The sequence below is a fragment of the Cydia fagiglandana genome, chromosome 6 (genome assembly GCF_963556715.1).
Source record: "Cydia fagiglandana chromosome 6, ilCydFagi1.1, whole genome shotgun sequence".
Taxonomy (NCBI): domain Eukaryota; kingdom Metazoa; phylum Arthropoda; class Insecta; order Lepidoptera; family Tortricidae; genus Cydia; species Cydia fagiglandana.
This window is the reverse complement of record NC_085937.1, coordinates 11,733,319-11,753,353: the sequence shown is the minus strand read 5'-3', so window position 1 is coordinate 11,753,353 and position 20,035 is coordinate 11,733,319. Positions and strand designations below refer to the sequence as shown.

General features: G+C 35.7%; 3 protein-coding genes across 3 annotated transcripts in view; 2 read left to right on the top strand and 1 right to left on the bottom strand.

Moving 5' to 3' along the window:
* Nucleotides 1-6,671, top strand: part of LOC134665249 (MICAL-like protein 1) — a 38,500-nt gene extending 31,829 nt beyond the window's left edge. Inside the window, exon 14 of the mRNA XM_063522135.1 lies at nt 3,981-6,671. Within this exon, the coding sequence (XP_063378205.1) occupies nt 3,981-4,174 (194 nt within the window). The 3' untranslated portion in view covers nt 4,175-6,671. The remainder of the gene's footprint in view (nt 1-3,980) is intronic.
* Nucleotides 6,574-10,242, bottom strand: LOC134665242 (nuclear cap-binding protein subunit 3-like). The gene is made up of 3 exons (XM_063522128.1): nt 10,063-10,242; nt 9,688-9,982; nt 6,574-8,692 (listed from the first exon to the last, which is right to left on the bottom strand). Exons 1-3 carry the CDS (start codon nt 10,159-10,161, stop codon nt 7,686-7,688), a joined length of 1,401 nt encoding a protein of 466 aa, XP_063378198.1. The 5' UTR covers nt 10,162-10,242; the 3' UTR covers nt 6,574-7,685.
* A 2,552-nt stretch (nt 10,243-12,794) lies between these two features.
* LOC134665221 (polymerase delta-interacting protein 3-like) lies at nt 12,795-19,722 on the top strand. The gene is made up of 10 exons (XM_063522098.1): nt 12,795-13,019; nt 13,110-13,317; nt 14,045-14,129; nt 15,480-15,605; nt 16,093-16,152; nt 16,802-16,991; nt 17,314-17,488; nt 18,779-18,963; nt 19,058-19,149; nt 19,587-19,722. Exons 1-9 carry the CDS (start codon nt 12,955-12,957, stop codon nt 19,146-19,148), a joined length of 1,185 nt encoding a protein of 394 aa, XP_063378168.1. The 5' UTR covers nt 12,795-12,954; the 3' UTR covers nt 19,149; nt 19,587-19,722.
* Nucleotides 19,723-20,035: the final 313 nt, after the last annotated feature.

Sequence of the window (20,035 nt, the reverse complement as noted above, 5' to 3'; positions counted from 1 at the left end):
GACTTCCTTTTGCGTGCACGATCACAGATAAGATAATCACTTGAATTTTGACAACCCTAAATAGCCAAAAGGGATAGTGCCATATATTAGAAAGGGATAGCATGATTCGACCCTGAACCGCTGTCAAACTTCCGTTTTGTAGGAAGTTTCCTTTCTATACGGCAGTACTATAATTTATTCTGTGACTACAAACCTGATCTCGGACCAATGAGTGCCTAGTTGCTTTTCGGTGAAGGAAAATATCGTGAGGAAACCTGCGTACCCATCGGCGAAAAGATTCAAAAATGTGCTTGTGCCTTGTGCTTTGGCACTTTACTAATATATATTTATGTGTGCTACTCTGCAGCGGCGCCACCATAATGAATACCAATGAATTATATGGTGAAATGATGTACCTAAAAGGTACATCATGTACATATAATGTTTATGGCTGTACCTGTGATAGGAAACGAAATAATCGGCATTGAAAGTGGCGCCGCTGGGGAGCATACTCCCCAGCGGCGCCACACAGTACTCATAGATAGAAATGGTATTAGCTATTGTTTTCTTATGTAAATTGATGTACTAATGCTGTTTATTACGTACCTATTGAAAAAAAGAATTATTTTGCATTGATTAGTGATTTTATTTACATTTTAATTCCGCATTCCGCCTAAACGGTATGAGTTGTAAGAGAGGCGCGCGGGTGAGCGAGATGGAGATAGAAATTCTTCCCGCGGGACCGCGCTCCCGCGGCCCGCTCCTGTTTTCAATAATAAATATTTTTGTTTTTGCTTTCGTTATGTTTCTGTGTCTGTACTTCTGTTTCAAAAGGAAAATTAGATACCTATATTAAGTACGTTGCATTTTTTATGTTTAAAAGTATACACCGTGTTTTCATTGTATTCCGTTAACTTCGGGGTATGGTTAAGAGAACTAAATGGCATAGTTAATTTAAAAAAAAAATTTTTGTTTTTTTTTATAAAAATAATTTAGTGTAAAAATTAATTAATTAAATGTATCAACAGGAAAATTAGATATATTAAGTACGTTGCATTTTTAATGTTTAAAAGTATATTATTAATAGTTATTGGTTTTACAAGGGGGCAAAGTTGTTGTTTAACCGCTCGTGCTGATTTCGATACCCGAGCAAGCGTAAGATCCCAAAATTGAACCACGAGCGTAGCGAGTAGTTCGAAAAATGGAATCTTGAGCGTTGCGAGGATTTCAAAGCACGAGGGTTAAACAAAATTTGCCCCCGAGTGAAACACGATATTTTTCACCACACCAACCCGTACCCGTAGCAAATATTAAACGTAAAATATTAAACGAAATCAAATCCAAATGGATGTTATTAGATATTTATCATACAAAATCATCATTTAAAAGTCAATTCTACCAGCAAACATAAGAAAACAAGTCAAGATATGCAGTTGATTACTTTGCCTCATATGTGAATAACTGATAGAAATTATTAAGTGCCAGTCGGTTTTGTGCAAAGTAAGTCTGTTCTAAGATGGTGTGGTGAAAATATTTAATAACATTCATTAACAACACAAATGATTTTGTTTGATATTTTACACTTCATATTTTCTTGGGTTTGTGTGGTGAAAAATTCTTTTCACACCACCTATTCGGAAAAGAGCTTTTTCTTCCCTGTTAGGAAGGATCAAACTGGTACTTTTCCTCCCTGCAAGGAAGGATCAAAGTAACAGTTTTCTGTTCTAACACACTATTTTTACATTATTAGCCTAAATAATCTGATTAAGCATCGGATTGTCAACACTAAGAATTTTTATTTTCCTCATTTTATGTGAAAAGCAGTATTGTCACATGTCACTATATGTGCGTGACACACGGTATCAAAATTATTTTGTCTTGGGCGTTAATACTTGAATCCTTCATCACGCTCAGGATTCTACTTTAGAAGGTTTGTGTGATGAGCACTTGAGCACTGATATTTTTTTCTGAGTCATGTATGTTTTCTGAACTTTCTCAACTTTGCCCCCTTGTAAAACAAATAACTATTAATTATACACCGTGTTTTTTTATTTCCGATAATTTCAAGATGCATTCCTGAATTTCCTGAGCTTAAACTTTCTCAGACACCGATGTTCTAATTAACTCCATTTCGGAGATAATCAATTTTTTTTCTATAAGGCCTCTACAAGCATGTATATTTGCTTCAGGGCCGGTTTACATATTGATTAGTGTTTAGAATGAGTTCATACATTTGCTACTAAACTTAAGTACAATCTCGGATGATCGATGTTCGAAATGACATTGATATGTCACAGATTTCAATTTTTTGGTTGAGTTAAATGTAATGCTCCTGTTACAACAACGCTATATGCTACATTTAATTACTTAATTTTTTTTATTAAAAAAAACAATATATATTTTTAATTAACTATGCCATTTAGTTCTCTTAAACGTACTCAACCATACCCCGAAGTTAACGGAATTCAATAAAAACACGGTGTATACTTTTAAACATAAAAAATACAACGTACTTAATATATCTAATTTTCCTTTTGATACAGAAGTACAGACACAGAAACATAACGAAAGCAAAAATAAATAGTACATTATTGTCGTGGCTCGGAAGTAGCTACTTGCAGGCTGAGGATTCGTTTTAAACGGACGACCTTGGGAGTCCGTTTAATTGAATCCGAAGCCGGCAAGTAGCCTTCCAGCCGAGTCATATATAGTGCTTTTCTCAAAAATGGTGCAAGAAATATAAATATTATAGAAATATTTTACAAAACCAACGTTCTTACCTATATATTTACACAGAAAAAAGCCCTTGCCGCCTTTTTATTTTTTTAATAATAAAAATAGAAGTGTATTTTTCTGCCGAAAATACGCCAACCCATTTGAGACAGCTAAATAGTCGCGGTAATAATCATCTGCTTCGCTGTTTAATGGGCCTGTGCCTTCATTTGATATGGTCATTTCAACTTTTAAAAAGTTTGGAACTCGACAAATAATGGAATTTGTATGCAAAATTGCAGTCCCAAAATCGAGACTGCAATGTTTTTCACTTTTTTTTTGACTGACTATAAACTACGCGCTTCGCGATCTATTTTTTAGACGGCAAAGTCGACTTTGCCGTCCATTTTTGAGAAAAATATTTATTATTGAAAACAGGAGCAGGGCCGCGCGGCCGGGCCGCGGGAGCGCGGTCCCGCGGGAAGAATTTCTATCTCCATCTCGCTCACCCGCGCGCCTCTCTTACAACTCATACCGTTTAGGCGGAATGCGGAATTAAAATGTAAATAAAATCACTAATCAATGCAAAATAATTCTTTTTTTCAATAGGTACGTAATAAACAGCATTAGTACATCAATTTACATAAGAAAAAAATAGCTAATACCATTTCTATCTATGAGTACTGTGTGGCGCCGCTGGGGAGTATGCTCCCCAGCGGCGCCACTTTCAATGCCGATTATTTCGTTTCCTATCACAGGTACAGTCATACACATTATATGTACATGATGTACCTTTTAGGTACATCATTTCACCATATAATTCATTGGTATTCATTATGGTGGCGCCGCTGCAGAGTAGCACACATATTTATGATTATGACAATGTTGCCACTGGCGACGGATGAAGGAGTGATTTTTAATTATACAATTAGTATTTAACCTTTTGAACGCCACAGACGGCAATTGACGTCAACGCAAAATCGTGACAACGACGCCAAAGACTGCATTTGACGTCGATCGTTTTTTGATGAAAATCTACTGAATAACACCCCACTTTTAGGTTGGCATTATTTATTCACAAACGGCAAATGGATGCGCCGTTTGGCGTTCAAAAGGTTAATACGGACGGATGTGGGAAAGATTTCTAACTATACAATTAGTAATAAAAAAAATTATTTTTTTAATTTAGATTTAGCCCCAAAACTAAGAAAGCCAACTTTACCAACCTACAGACTGACGGTAGACTGTATAGTACGTTCTTTAATTATATATACAACTATATTTTTCAGCTCAAAGGAACAGCGACTCCAACAGCTCTTCGATGAAATCGACGGAGGTTGTCCCGACGCCCAAGAAAAACAAAGTAAAGGACAAAGTTAAAAAGCAACTCAAGAAAGCAAAGCACACTCTTATTTCAAAGAAAAAAGATGATTCAGACAAAAAAGAGGCAAAACCCGAAAAAGAAAAGAAATCGAAACAATAAGATGTATACTAAAAGTGATTAAGTGTAAAAAAAAATAGCAAGAAGAGGAAAATCCAAACAATACTTGGAACAATTATAGCGGTCAATAAACGAAAAGACTTGATACTCGTAACAATGATCAATTATCGTAGTATTTTATAGGTGTATTGATTATTGATACACAAAATGAATAATATACTTTTGCAAAGTTAATAGTGTAGACTAAGACTTGGTCTGTTCAGAAGAATAAATAAATGGCAACTAGTAAAGATACTCAAATATGTTATGTAAAATATCCAAATTTAGTAAATAGCACTGTGATTAGTACTTACGTATTGGTAACAATCTGACTAACAAACTAGTATTAATAGGTAACTCGCTAATTATTATTACTTCTTATATTTAATAATGGACACAATTTCGTACCGTTCGTACGTATCACATTATTTGTATTTATGTTAATGGCCTTCGCTATAAGCGACGCTGTTTTTATGTCCAAGTAAAATGCTTTACATTATTATTAATTTTCATATTTTGATGCTGTTTTTTTATTAAAGCATAAAAGACATTTATAAATACTTAAGTGGCATGGCATACTAAAGTACTTAAGCAAGACTGAAACATTCCACGAACTAAATTATACATAATGAAATAATATTATATTTCATTTAAATATAAATTGGAGTAATAACGTGTCATAAAAATGTTTTAATTTTAATTTATTTTCCACCAGGTATTGTGCCTATATTGGTAATGAATTACGCTTATATATTACTGAAGTTCATGTTTTCGAATGTTCGGTGTTAACTGGAATCCTTTAGATCGGAAAGGAAACCTGCAAAAGATGTGTCAGGTGACATGACAGGGGCAGAAATAAATGGGCTGAATAAACGCCAATATTAGTTATATCTTATATAAAACGAACACGAAGCAATGTGTTGAACTTTGGACTTACTATGGCAAGGAATGAAATAAAATGTTAGTCAATAATATTGTGCCACGCTAAAGTAATATTAAACCTCGTTAAGTTGTATTGTTATAATATCGATATACACTAAACACCACGTATGCAGACAACACAATAGTATTAGTCGAATATAATTATGTTCTCACAAAAAAGCACAAAATAATATTGTTATAATATCTCGAATTACACCATGCCTCGACAATCTGTACGTACGAAACTAAATGCATTTGTTTTTATTAGATTTTTATTATTTTTTTGATGTTATTTGTATGTATGTACATCAAGTAGCAAAATGTATACACGGATGAAGACTTGAGATCTGCATATTACATACTTAAGTAATGTTATTTTTGAAAACTTCTTTCTGGTATATTTTGCTGCACAATATATTAGTAATTATTATTTATTGATTAAGTGAAAAAGCCAGTTTAGCATTAGTACTATAATTCCTTATATTAAAACTTTTTAAATTGATCATTTTGGCCAATTGAAATTAATAATTTTGCTTAGCTTAGGTTTGTTTGACCTTAGCACATATATCTATAAACGATTCCTCTACTTTTCGAAACCAATGTTTCGATTATATGTGTAATGTTTTTTTTTAATATTAATTTAAAAAAAAAGAGATCTTCGCGAATGAATTTCTTGATAGCGGGAGTACCTAAACATAAAGGTAATAAAAGAACTCTTCTTCCTCGCGTTATCCCGGCATTTCGCCACGGCTCATGAGAGCCTGGGGTCCGCTTGACAACTAATCCCATGATTTGACGTAGGCACTAGTTTTTACGAAAGCGACTGCCATCTGACCTTCCAACCCAGAGGGTAAACTAGGCCTTATTGGGATTAGTCCGGTTTCCTCAAGATGTTTTCCTTCACCGAAAAGCGACTGGTAAATATCAAATGATATTTTGTACATAAGTTCCGAAAAACTCATTGGTACGAGCCGGGGTTTGAACCCGCGACCTCCAGATTGCAAGTCGCACGCTCTCACCGCTAGGCCACCAGGTAATAAAAGAACTGTACCAAAAAATGTTTCCTAAATGTATACTTAAAAATCACCTTTATAATAATATACTACCCCGTATTCAAAGTTTTTATAACGTACCCGCCATTCTGACAGCGAGTATAGCGGGTTTTATGATCGTTATTTTTTTATAAGGAAAAGATGTACCTACAACTTGGTAACTTCTTTGAAATTATGGTACTAAATAGTTAAGTAAGGGAGTACATTTTTGGTAGTTCTTTTTGTATATGCACACCCGCCATCTTGATTCTCGGCTTCGCAAATTGTCCCTAAACTGGCAATATACCTACTCATAAGATGTTGAATTAAATACTCCTGTCTTCCGAATTATTACGTGTATGTATATTTGTACGCGTTGAATGCACAGGGTTTTGTTATTACCACAAAATGTACTAATTGTTTTATCTAAATAGAGAAAAAAAAATCGAATAAAGTGGTCACGTTTTTATTATCCTTAATTATTAACATTCTGTTTGTATCAGTGCACTTATCCTTCAAATATGCAAAATAAAGATTTATTTACTACATTATCTCTTTTATTTTGGCTCTAGCTTGCACTTGCAAAACATTGATCATAAGATTCATAAGAATTTACATCAGTAAAAAAGATTTATTATGACAATAATATATTTGATTTATGTATGTAATCAATTAAGAATTAAGAAGTCAGATATTCAATAGAATAAGACTGACACAAAACACGAGGTAAACAAGTAACCTAAACATAAGTAAACATAAACTAATTTCATAATTAAAATACACCTGCAGTAGAATTACTCCAATTAACTAAAACTATGCTGGTTCAGCACTCCAAAGAGGATGATCTTTAACTCCATAGAACACCTTTCTTCACAAGGTCATAACTATAATGATAACAGTAAGCGTAGTAACTGGCATTATTGTGTTTGTGTCCAAAATTTCAGCATCCATCCTCTACTCTACCAGCAACTATCCAAGTGCGAGAAGGACACATGCTTTATGTGTGGCATTAACACAATCGGGCCATTACAGTTTATTTAGCTTTGTTATAAACCCGGTCAAGGACCTTTAGGCACATTCAACGCAACATGCAGGGACTTTGAGGCTCAAAACATGACCTTGAAGGACGTACTAATAATTTTGCATCTCTCTGTGGGTGATTCTCTTGAAAGTAGCTTTATGAAGGAATATAACATCAGAACTACTTTCAAAATAATCACCTCCAGAAAGACGGCATTCCTGCGTGGCGTCATTCAAGCCTCAAAGGAATGTCCAGGAACATCCAGTTTGAATGTCGGAGATGTCAGGTGTCAGGAAAACAATGCTAGAATGCAAGGGCATCCCTCCCTCATAGCCATAGAGTTGTGACGATCTTGAGAGCATTCTCCGTTTTGTATGGGAAACATTCTCGCTCGAGACTATTTCCTATATGTAGAACTGGAGAATGCTCTCGAGGAAAGCCCGACTCTACTCCCTCATCCTTTCCAGGTATCTGAACCAGTATTCGCGTGGCCATCATGATCTCGCCAATCATTCCAACAATTTACCTAAATGATAATTCCCTATTTATTGTCTATTTCAATCCGTAAAGGTGCTCTTTTATATTTACTAATTCTATCTCTTAAATCATCTGTCTTAGTAGAAGATTGTTTCTTTGACTTTAGCATCTGCCTCAAATCATTGTGATCACTTGTAGTGGTAGGCTTTGAATCTAGTCTTGACCATACACTGGAACTCTTTGCAGTAGATATTTTTTGAACTCTACTCATTGTGTTGTGATCTGATTCATCAGAAGAGTACGAGTACTCATCACTTGATGATGGTACATCTTCACGCAGAATTTTTGCACCCAATCTTGACTGGACATTGTTTCTAGCTTTATTTGTAGTTGTTTTATTGTGGTACTTGAATTTATCTGACAACAGTACTGATTCTCTTGGTGTATAATTACTTCTAGAATTTACGACTTCTATAGACAAGGGAGCATAAACATCTTTATCGGCAATAGCTTTAGTCAGTTCCATAGCTTGTCTTTTCTTATTCTGCTTAGATTCTTCGTCATCAGCGTGCATTCTCATTCTAGGCGCTTTAGACTTCTTTTTCCATTCAGTATCTGAATCACTATCTTCATCCTGATCTTCAACATTGTTATGATGTCTTTTGCCGAGGCGCATGGCTAGTCTCTTATTTCTGATTTGTACTTTCGGCACAGGTTCCTCTATCTCATCTTCATAATCATTCTTGGATAATCTGCGCTGAATAACTTCCTGGTTGTCATATACACCCCAAGATTTACATAAATCTCCCCAGGGATTTTTAGTTGGTGGATCCAAAATTTCATCATAATACCCTTCTGGGGCTTTCCTTTCTGGTACCTTTTTTGGCAATTTCTTATCACCATTAGTAGCAAAACGCATCAATATTAAGTCCTTTTTAGGGTGTGGAACACCTTCCCTCCAGTGATGTGAAGATTTCTTGAGCATATCTTTTAAATCTTCATTTTTTATTTCCCGTGAATGCACTAACAATGCCAATGCAGCTGATATATGATCTTGACAAACTATGTTACCTGCGAATGAGTAAAAACAGACATTATTTACTTGAACTCTAATTCAAACACAAGTTAAAACAATCTAATTTACAAATTGTAGCTAACAATTTATAAAGCTAGCATATATTATTGTTCCTACAACTAGAAAAGATAGGTTATATTATTATATAAGCAAAATAAAGACTTACAATCTAAATAACCTTACACAAATGGTAACAGTTGTCTAATACCCGCAACACAAGGTTTCTTGAGCTTACCATCGGGCTTAGTCAATTCACGTAAAAATGTGCTATTTACAATCATTGTAACAACATTTAAAGCTTAAACTTCACCATATCTCGATAACAGATCAAAATTATAATGAAGTACATACATCATGGGAAACAATAGACACTACAGAAAATAAGTACTTGAGAACATGATATTTTCTTTTTCAATTTATTTTATAACTTTACTGAGCCCTATTTCATTATGAATATCAATGATAAAACAAATGATAACTTGTTTCAAAGTTATTTCGTAAAACAATGATCAGTGTTTTGTAACATTTTAGTTAACAAAATATGTAATCCTTTGTCATTAAATTAGACAGTCTTAGTTTAAGTTACATGCATGTAAGATACTTGCCATAAGCTGTAAATTTATGTCTATGAAATAAATAAGTACAGTCAGCGTCATAGAGTAGGTAGCATCCGAAGTAGTCAAATAGTGTGGTATGCCATACAAGTTATGTGGTGTACTGATTTTGAATACTTTGGATGCTACCTACTATATACACAGTCTCCTGGCCGTAGTGGCAAGGAGATGGGACAGTGCATTAGTTAGGCACTAGACCTCCCAACATCTTAGTTTAGGTACTAACATAGTAATTTAAGCCTATTTGTAAGTTTGTTACTAACAACATGGATTGGATCGTCTGAAATAAATGATTTTAATTTTTTTATATATGATTCTGACTGTACCTTTTTATTTCTTAGTGAACAGTAAGAAGATTCAAATGATACAAAACTTACAAGAATTGTCATCAATCCATTCAAGGCTGACTGGTTTATAATCCACAAGGTACTCAAATATATCTTTTTCCTTAAGTCCAGCAACTCCATTTAAATGTAGTGCATCAAAGCGAAAATGTCGTTCATTCCCACTTTCTATCCCAAAATTACAGTACAGCTCATCAATTTGTTTTTGTGTTACTACTCTGTTTCCTGAGAGATTCAACCCAAATCTTTTTGCTCTCTCTTCTAACTTCTTTGCGTCAATCTTTTCTAGTTGTGTGATGATTAATCCTTCCTTTTCTGCCTTATAAAGCTGCAACATAAATTAACTATATATAAGTAAATGTAGCGAAAAATAATCTCAAAATCAGCGTCCACCAACTTGTTACATACCAATGTAGGCTTTACGTCTTCTTCTGGAATACAATCATTATCTTCATCCCCTAGCATCGGATCATCACTCATTTCTCCTTCTTCTTTATCCATTTCCATTGTTGTTGTGTTATTGTATTTCTGCTGACCAAAGTAAATTACCTAAATGATTTCCGTCTGGTGGTAGAGCGAAGTCAAATTGATTTGTCTTGTCACATATTACCACAGATTACTAAAATGCTTGCTTTGATTACGTAGATTGTAGACATTGTAGATAGTAAGTCAGTTGTACACGTGCAATGAAGTAAATGATTATATTTGGATTTTCGACAAATAATGTCAAATAAAATACTTACCTAAGCCCAAATACATTGTAAAGATCAAAATTTGTTAATTTGCCGCCTCTACGTATGAAAATTTCAGCTTCGGGTGTCAGGGTCCATGATACTGATATTATTTGCTAACGTGTATTACTGCCATTACTGTTCTGCACTTTTGTTTTAAACATTGATGTGTCCGTTGTGTCGAAGTTAAAACGAATATGCAGTGTTGCCAGATGGTCACAAAAGTCACATTTTTCGTGAATTTTGGCCTTCTCGTGTGACATGTGCGTGACTTTCGATCATGAGGCAATTTTTGTGACTTTTTAAGCTAGTCGAATTTTGGACAAGTTTAATTCTGCAATTCGTATTATTTAGGTACGCAGTGAACGCACCCAAGTTGACACTTGCACTGGCACTTTGACGTTAAGCCCCCTCCAGACTATGCGCGTGAATCGCGGGCGAAGCCGCGAACGCGAGTGTGGAGTCGATTTCGCTGTCTGCGAAAATCGACGCCACACTCACGTTCGCGGCTTCGCGCCGCGATTCGCGCACGAGTGTGGAGGAGGCTTCACATCCACCATCACGTTTATTATAATAGTCGTGGCAAAATGAGACTTGTTACCTTGACATGACGGTGTTATTTAGTTTGATAGTATACCTAGTAGTTATCTATACGCCTCTGGCGGCCTCTGATTCGATCGGGCTAAAATAAATTTGACTAATCTGAATACGCCTTAAATCGGAGATTGACGCCAAATTTATTATTATTTAAAATACTGGCGTCACAAATTGGTATTCTTGTGCCCGTACTCCGTTTTTTCGGTAATATCGGTCATAAGGACTGTATCGTTTATTATAAATACAGATAAAACCTGGTCTAACTGTTGACGTGTGTATTATTTTGTATTACTATGTTCTTAAGGTATAATCTGGGGGTATTTTTAAGACATATCTGATATAAGAATGTTTTACATTTATTTTATTTTAGGGACTTTATGATGATTTTAATACCTTCTAGCAAATGTAATTCGGACAAGCCTATCGAGCTTAATTTGAGACTATTTCACCGATTCCTTAGTACGATTTAAAGAAACAAAAGGTTAATATGCTGCCAAAATATGCCATCTAAGTGTCCTTTTCATGATTGCTCAATTGAACATCCACAGAATAAATGTGGTGTATTTTATCTTTACATGAAAACGACTTTTTATGCAACATTTTGGATTCCCGTCAATTTCTGACGCCAGGGAAATGACGGAAACAGCTAAAAGAATCTACCGAAATCCAAAGCCTAACGGACATTCATGGCGTTGAACCATGGCTAGAACAGGTCGATAGAAACGCTCCATGATGGTTATATTGTATACCAAAGTCGGGGTTGTCGTAAGTAACATGCCATATTTTCAAAAAGGCCACCAAGCACAGATCCAAAACTTTTTTTCCAACTAAAAGAAATGATTAGACTATGCCCAGATGTTTCGCTTTACGAATCATATGTAATTGCTGTTTACATAGTACGATTTTTTTTGTGTAATACTTATCTTGTTCGCAAACCGTAAATTTTCTTGTAGTATTTGTCCGAAATCGTTGTAGTTACTCGGGAGGATTGGGTAAATATTGTCCAAACCATATGCTTTACGTGATCTCCCAGGACGAAATGTTACTTATTATTAAAGCACTAATTAAACTATATGTGTAATTTTTTAATAAAAACATAATACCAGAAAAAACGGCTAAGTAAAGTTGTATTTATAATAAACGATAAAGTCCTTAATCGGCGATTTAATTCGGCGAGCCAAATTGGCGTTTGCGTCCGCACGTCCTGATTCGATCGGGCAATTTAATCAGATTGGCGAAAAATTTACTAGTCTTAAAATTCATGAAATCGATCACAAATAGCATTAAGTATGAAAATGTGTGTTTCAAAAAGAAAAATCATATAAAGTTAGTAGATTTTTTGTGAAATATATTATTTTCTGAAACTGAAAATCGATTTGTAAGTTGGTCAAACAGATCTTGTCAGTAGAAAAAGGCGTCAAATTTGAAAAATGTAGGCGCAAAGGGATATCGTCTCATAGAAAATTTGAATTTCGCGGCTTTTTGTACTGACAAGATTTGCTTGACCAGCTATACCTACCCATACAATACAATAATATAAAAATGTGACTTAAGCAGCAAAAACGTGACTTTTAGGGAAACGAAACGTAACTTAGGACTCCAGAGCCCTGGCAACACTGCGAATATGTCTAAAAGGCTTGCTACACGGTCGCCGACAAGCCTTCTAACCGTCTGACCTTGGTCTGTCCTTGGTCAGTTTTGGTCAAATTTTGTTGGTAACAACTGTCTACACGGTCCGGGACCGGCCAAGGCCACGCGGTCTGGGGGCTTGTCGGCGACCGTGTAGCAAGCCTTTAATCTGTGGTAGAAATTGCTCCGCGCCGCCTGTCAGTTTATTTCTACATCGGTCGAAGAAATAAAATAATTATAATTACAGTACAGAGAAATCTTATTAGTACTTTTTAACAGAAGTAGGCCGTTGAAGCTGACCTTATTTTCGGAGTTACTCACTTCCTTTTTGCATTGTTTACCAATGACTTCCTTAATTGACATGAGTTTAGAGGATATCATACAAAAACGACGGAAAGAAAATATAAGGTAAGAACTGTTGCTTTATACTGTTGTGCATTGCTATTGAATAGCTTAGATTGCCTATGGTACAATTAATCTTGTTTGAATTTCTTTCAGATCTAAAATCAAGCCTCAAAATGGCAATCCCAAAAGTCAACCCAAGCCTACAACGGCTACAACTAAAAAAAAGATTCCGATTGTTGACGCCAGAAATAAAATTATTTCCAAAAAGCGGACACAAATAACAGACGCACGTGAAAAATTAGCTGAACTAGCTAAACATAAAGATGCACGTCTGAAACTCGAACAAATGAGAAAACAGAGGGTATGTCAAGTTTTGATTATGATTTAAGCCTGACAAATAAAATACTTGTGGTATAATATAATTTTTGTCATATCTTTTATACTGGGCATTATGTCCTTCCTTAACATAAAGTGATAATGTAAGTTATTTAGTGAAAAGGTTTGAATACTTTACCTGGCTATAAGATAACCTAATGGTTATAGATGTAGAGTATGCTACTTGGCCCATTAACACAAATAATCTATTGACAACTTAATCATCAGAAGGCTGGGTAGCTATGAAGCTGCTGTAGAACACTTGGCATATCCTCCTAAGACCCAGCTATACAAATGAAAATGCAAAATTTGAACCTACAACGTAAGAAATAGAGTTGATTTTGCGTTGTTCAAAAAATTAACGAAACAAAGCAAAAGCAACTCTGTTCCAATCGAATATGATTTAAATTTCATTGAACTGAATAAGTACTATAGGTAGGACCTTGGGCCTTAGGAGGATATAATTAGTTAAATTGTAACCCCTCTAAATGTACTGTTTCCATAGTACATATTTCTTAAGGACAGGGAACTTAATAATATAAAAGTACTTTCCTTACGCTTTTAATTATAAAAGTGTCATTGAAAAGGTAAGTACCTAGTTAATGTTGTGAGTGAGTAAATAATCTTTATTGTACCACAAAAGAAAACATAATCAGAAGTAATTAAATAAAAACAATGTACATATTAGTAATAGTATGTATTTTATTTTTCAGATTGCAAAATTGCAAACAAAGGATAGGAACATTTTTAATAGGAATCAGCTGCCGTTTATGAGAACTGTCCAAAATAAAGAAAGAGGTAATTTATTCACATCCTGTAAGATATTTAAAAAAAACATATTGGTGCTGGTGATGCTACTATATAACTCTTTTGTTGTTAAAATAAAGTAGAACTGTTCGTTGTTAAAATAAAGTACACATTCAATTAATTGGCACTTTCACTATAATCAGGTGGAAACCTCTTGTGAAATGGGTCACTTCAATCTATTGACTGTCTACTATTGCAGTTTCACTTATTTCCATAACAAAACAAAGTAATGTTGCTTTCTATAATGTAGATAAGTATTGCTTGGGGTAATATCTTTCAAGAACCAAATGGATAAAGAAATTGAAAAAAGAATAGCATCCGGCTGGAGCAAATATTGGTCACCCAAAGAAATCATGAAAAGCAACCTTGGTATACGGATAAAAAGCAAAACTTTTAACACATGTGTGCTTCCATGTCTAACCTATGGCTGCGAAACTTGGTCTCTTACTAAAAAACAACGAGATAAACTTGCAAAGTGCCAGAGAGCTATGGAGAGGAGCATGCTCGGTGTAAAATTACAGGATAGAAACCGCAGCTCTGACATAAGAACCAGAACAAAAGTGACAGACATCCTCACCCACATAGACATGCAAAAATGGAGGTGGGCAGGCCACACTATAAGATGCAAGACAGAGAAGTGGAGCCAAAGAATTCTCATGTGGCACCCTACAGATGGATCAAGATTGCAAGGCCCTCAAATAACACGATGGGAAGACGAAATTATACTCACAGTGGGACCACTCTGGACAAGGGTGGCAAGAGAGAGGAAATACTGGAAGGAGTTGGAGGAGGCCTTTGCCGACAGGCACACTGAACCAAGAGACTTCATATAAACATTCAAAACTAAAAACCAACAATCATGTTCAGAATAAAGGGCTATATAAATAAATATAAATAAATTGCTTGGGGTAGTATAATTATATCATACAATTTGGTTAAATGGATTAGAGAAAAAAAGAAGTTGCTTGAGAAGAGGAGATTTTTATGATTAATCATAAAGAGAAAATCATTCCTCAAAGTAGCTGAGATTTAATCAAAATATTGTGTTTATATTATTTACTTTATTCACAACTGTATTAAAATGACTATTATTTCATTAACAAATCAATAGAGCTGGTTCTAAGTATTGCAGCATACATACCTAACCTAAGTTAAAAGTGACTCAATAAATAATAACTTAGCAACTAAGCTCTGACTGACTATTTGCCGAGTTAATATTTTATCTGCTCAGTTATATTTTTGGTTGCTTGTTTTATACACACATCTGTACACTGACATGCACAATCTGACAATAAATGATTACTTACTTACATATAATTTTCTGACAAACATTATTTTCAGTATTTCTAGACCCATCAAGGCAAGTGCGTTCCCAGCCCCTCCATAGGGCCAAGATGGCGGTAAATCGGCAGCTAACAACTAGCAAGAGGAATATAGAGACCAGATCTTTTGAAAATAGGTCCATTGGTAAGTTTTTAGGTAGGGGGATTAGGGGAGAACATATATGTATATTTATCAATAAAGACTAGGTTTTAACTAGACATTTATTGACTAATACATATAGCTGGCCCAATATTACAGAGTTCTAAGTTTCACGTTTATCTAACTCAAATTTGAACATTGTCATAGTGACCTTAATTCGAATTTCAACTATCTTGAAAATGTAACATAGAACTTTGTAATATTGAGCCAGCAATATGTTGGACTTGGTATTATGTGCATAGTAGACAAAGAATTTAGCATGTTAAAAGATGGTTTTAGAGTGTACACATTTTCAGAATTATTTTCATATAGCAAGCTTAATCAAGTACCTCTTACACCATGCTTTCCAGAAATTATAGAGATCCTAGAAGACCTACTTTTTTTTTTAATTTAAACCATCACCATGGATATGAATATTCCATTGGTTAATCTTTAGCAATTTATTGTCATTGAAATTAATAAGGTGTTTCAGGTCTTAGGACAAACAAGTTCTCAGTTAATGTATCAAATTGGAAACAATCTAAAAATACTGGTAAGATATCACTTTTATTTTGTATTGTCTTTAAAGTACTATTATAGGTCTACAGTGTAACTCAGGTGTTGGTAAAGGGGGATGCACAATGGTTTTCTAGTAGGTGTCAGGTGGCTTAGTTTAGGGACTAAAACTACTTTAAATATTTAATTCTTATTTACTAAACACAATATAGATAAGGCTCAAGCAGCTGACCCTTGAACCCATCTGTAGTTAACTATAATAACTTCTTAACTCTATTGAGAGGTGAAAACCGCATGAAAATTCGTTCAGTAGTTTTTGAGTTTATCGCGATCAAACATAAAAACACACAAACAGACAGATGCGGCAGGGAACTTTGTTTACAGTACATATGGTCCTACTTTCCCGCACTAGTGCGTAAAACAGGACTTTTCGTGCGTATGTCAAAATTTTAAAGGGCCATATATACTGTAAAACGTTGTACGATACACGTGCGAATAAGTAATTCGCAACCCGTGTCGGTTTAAAACCCTCCGTTCGGTCGTGTTTTAATTTATCGCCACTCGTTTCAAATTTCCCCTTTTTCGCACTTGTATCGTAAATAACTATTTAAAAGGTGTAGTGACATTCTGTATTTATTATAAATCCATTGAATTTTGTAACAATATACTCGTATCTTAAACTACAGGAATTACCAGGAGTGCACCATTGAGACCAATTGTGAGAACTGTTGAAAATGACATTGAAATGTATGATGACCCCATGGATAGTGATGTCGAAATAGAGCCACGGGTTTCTTTGAACCGTAAAGCTAGTCTCCAGCTAAAGATAATAGCACATAACAATGAACCAAGGGAAAGCAGAAGCTCTGTACACAGGTAAATACAAAATCTATGTTGTCTTTACTGTACGCCTAGCACAGGAGCGCCGCGATAGTATCTCGCCCGCGGGATATACTAATACCCACCCATCTCTAATAAATACAGTTAGAAAAAAAGACGGGTAGTCTATCTCGCACGCGAGATATTTTCATAACTGACTAACATTACAAAGGTACGTTCATATAGTTCATAATGTTCATATATCTATAAAAAACCGTTTCAACCTCTTAGAGGTTAAAAAAACCTTTGTATCTCTATGAGCCGCAAATCAAAACTGTTAACAATGTTTATGATTTTTTCAACCATTGTTTTTATTTAGGAGCGCTCCGGTAGAACGCGATATCAGTCCACCTAGACCGCCTTCAATACTAAAGAAGCGGCCGATGGCTGCGCTCAGAACTGAGAAGAAAGTCGAGCGGCCAGAGAAGCCGAACACGGAGTACAGGATCATCGTCAGCAGCTTGGGAAGCACAGTCACCGCTGGGGATATTGAGGTGCGTCAATATTCATAATCTTAACTTCCAGAGTAGCGATTGAATATTTTCTATACAAGTTATACAGCGCGTTTTTTGAACAACTTAGCCATACCTATTGTGCAAGGTGATTAAGTAGGTGATACCGACAACTTTTTCTAAAAAAATTGGCCTTCCCATAGTAAACGTCGACATCCTGTCGACTAAAATGTATGAAACGGGCAAAAAACTTTTGTGATTTCAGAGTTGGCCCCATAGAAAAAGTTGTTCAGTATGGCCTACCTAATCACTACGCACAATATGGCTAGTTGTTCAGAAAACGCCCTGTAGGTATATTGAAATTTTGTGTGAATTATGCCGGCTACACACAACTATAAATCGTAGCGATTAAACTGTGCAGTCCGATTTGCGCAGTTTTATCTACCGTGTGTATGACAAATCGTTGTCGATTATTGTAACGATTTGTCATACACACGGTAGATAAAACTGCGCAAACCGGACTGCACAGCCGGCCTAGCCAAGGTTACAATCGTTATCGCTTCGGCAACGAAAAGCTTTATGTCTCTCTATCACTCTTCCATATTAGTGCGACAGTGACAGTTGCGTTTCGATCGCTACGCTACGGAGCGTAAGCGATTGGCATCTTGGCTACGCAGCCAGTTTAATCGCTACGATTTATCGTTAACGTGTGTAGCCGGGGTAAAACAGTTGCATACCCCTGTATTATAGGTAATTATGTATATCAATTGCTGATTGCTTAGGCGACTACTTTGTCTAAGAGAAAACAGCTATTACTGAGCACCTACGCCTCAAATTTACTCGATTACGAAAGAAGCTGGCCCTCTGCTCAACTGTTAGCCTCATGAGTTAAAAATGCGAAAGTTTATAACGCAATCACGCAAAAACGGCTGATAGGATTTGGATGATTTAGGTATCGTAGACTTGCTCACCTCACCTCTCACACTATTGCTTACCATGTCAAACATTTCCTGGTTTGACAAAAGGGAAAGTGCGATTAAGACATTTAGCAGCCCCACGCCATCCGATGATGCAACGGTAGGCGCACCGCACGTACCCTCAAACCATCCACGCTGAGAACCTTTGAGTTTTTTCTCTTTTTCAGTTCAATCGTTGGCAAAACTAATAGAGCCTAGCTAACTCCACACCGACTTAGCAATCAACCGAGTATGGGAGCGCCACAATAAACGTCAAATTAGCTTGAAAATATAACGTTAATAGTCTCACTTCCACACTCACAAGAAATGTGCAGTTTAGATGGATTCCAATGATTATTACCCACATTTTTTTTAGGAATTGTTTGGTGACGTTGGCGGCATGATAGAGTCCCGTCTTGTCCGTCCGGGCACGGCTGAAGTGATCTATAAGACCTTAGAAGACGCGCAGCGAGCTGTCGACCTCTACCACAAACGGCAACTGGACGGGCAGCCAATGAACTGCTTGTTGGTTACGCCGCGCACCAACGCAGCTCCGGCAAGGTAAGTTTCCAATCACAGATCAAACCTTTTTACCCACTGTTTATATCCGTAATACTAAAATAATATTTAAAGGTACCTATTTATTTTGTTTCAGAAGTGGAAACAAACCCGGATTATACAGCACCAATTCAAATGTTGAACCTGATCTGTCCACTTTCCACAAGGTGTTATTCAGTAATTTGTAAGCAAAGACAATTTGAAGTAAAGAGGTAATACTGTCATGGTAAATTATGTATAGCTACAGTTCATTTACTGCCATCATTCGACAGACGATTAACACTGTTTAAACGCCATTTGATTTTGATCCTTATTCTTTCACTGGTATGAGTGGTATGTGTGAACTTGTTAAATATTTATATTAACGCCATCTACTCGAGCATAGGCTGAAAGTTTAGGCGCCATCGCTCGAAAACATTGCACCATACCTTTGGCCTATAGTCGAATAGCTGGTGTTAATATTAATATTTAATAAGTTAACATATATCAGTGAAAGAATAAGGATCAAAGTCAAAAGGTGTTCTAACAGTTTTATGTTCTGTCGAAAGATGGCAGTAAATTTACAGTGGCTACATAATTTACTTTGACAATCCGTCTCTATAGACTCTATTATCTTTGTTTGTAAGTAAATAATATCCAAAATTTAATTATCAACGCAAGTAAACATTTCAGACAAGTAGTTAAACATTTTTTCTTATGTTTGTATCGACATATTTTGGTGTGCATTATGGTAAGTAAAGTTAAGATATTAAAGCAAACTGACTTCTATTTTTTTATTTTTACCCTTAGATTTTTGTTAAGGTCGCTGTACATATTGGGCCAGCGTGGGCCAGTCTGGGGGACGCATTTATGCGTTAGAAGGAGCAAGTGATATTGCTATCTCATTTTACCGCATAGCTGCGTCCCTTGGACTTGCCTGCGTTGGCCCAATATGTACAGGGGCCTTTAGAATTTAGATAAACCTCGTTTATCTTTAAAAGGTCGGCACGCGCAATGCGCATGTGACATCACGGGCAAGCTTAGAGCATTGTTATAAAATGCTCTAAGCAAGTAAGCAGGCAAGCGGTTATCGGCT

What these genes read in the sequence shown, in the direction of transcription:
- LOC134665242 (XM_063522128.1), bottom strand. Translation starts at nt 10,161, where the DNA reads ATGGAAATGGATAAAGAAGAAGGAGAAATGAGTGATGATCCGATGCTA. An exon ending in AAGACGTAAAGCCTACATTG is followed by an intron (nt 9,983 to 10,062) that starts GTATGTAACAAG and finishes TTTATGTTGCAG; the next exon opens with CTTTATAAGGCAGAAAAGGA. An exon ending in ATGGATTGATGACAATTCTT is followed by an intron (nt 8,693 to 9,687) that starts GTAAGTTTTGTA and finishes ACTCATTCGCAG; the next exon opens with GTAACATAGTTTGTCAAGAT.
- LOC134665221 (XM_063522098.1), top strand. Translation starts at nt 12,955, where the DNA reads ATGACTTCCTTAATTGACATGAGTTTAGAGGATATCATACAAAAACGA. An exon ending in CGACGGAAAGAAAATATAAG is followed by an intron (nt 13,020 to 13,109) that starts GTAAGAACTGTT and finishes AATTTCTTTCAG; the next exon opens with ATCTAAAATCAAGCCTCAAA. An exon ending in AACAAATGAGAAAACAGAGG is followed by an intron (nt 13,318 to 14,044) that starts GTATGTCAAGTT and finishes TTTATTTTTCAG; the next exon opens with ATTGCAAAATTGCAAACAAA.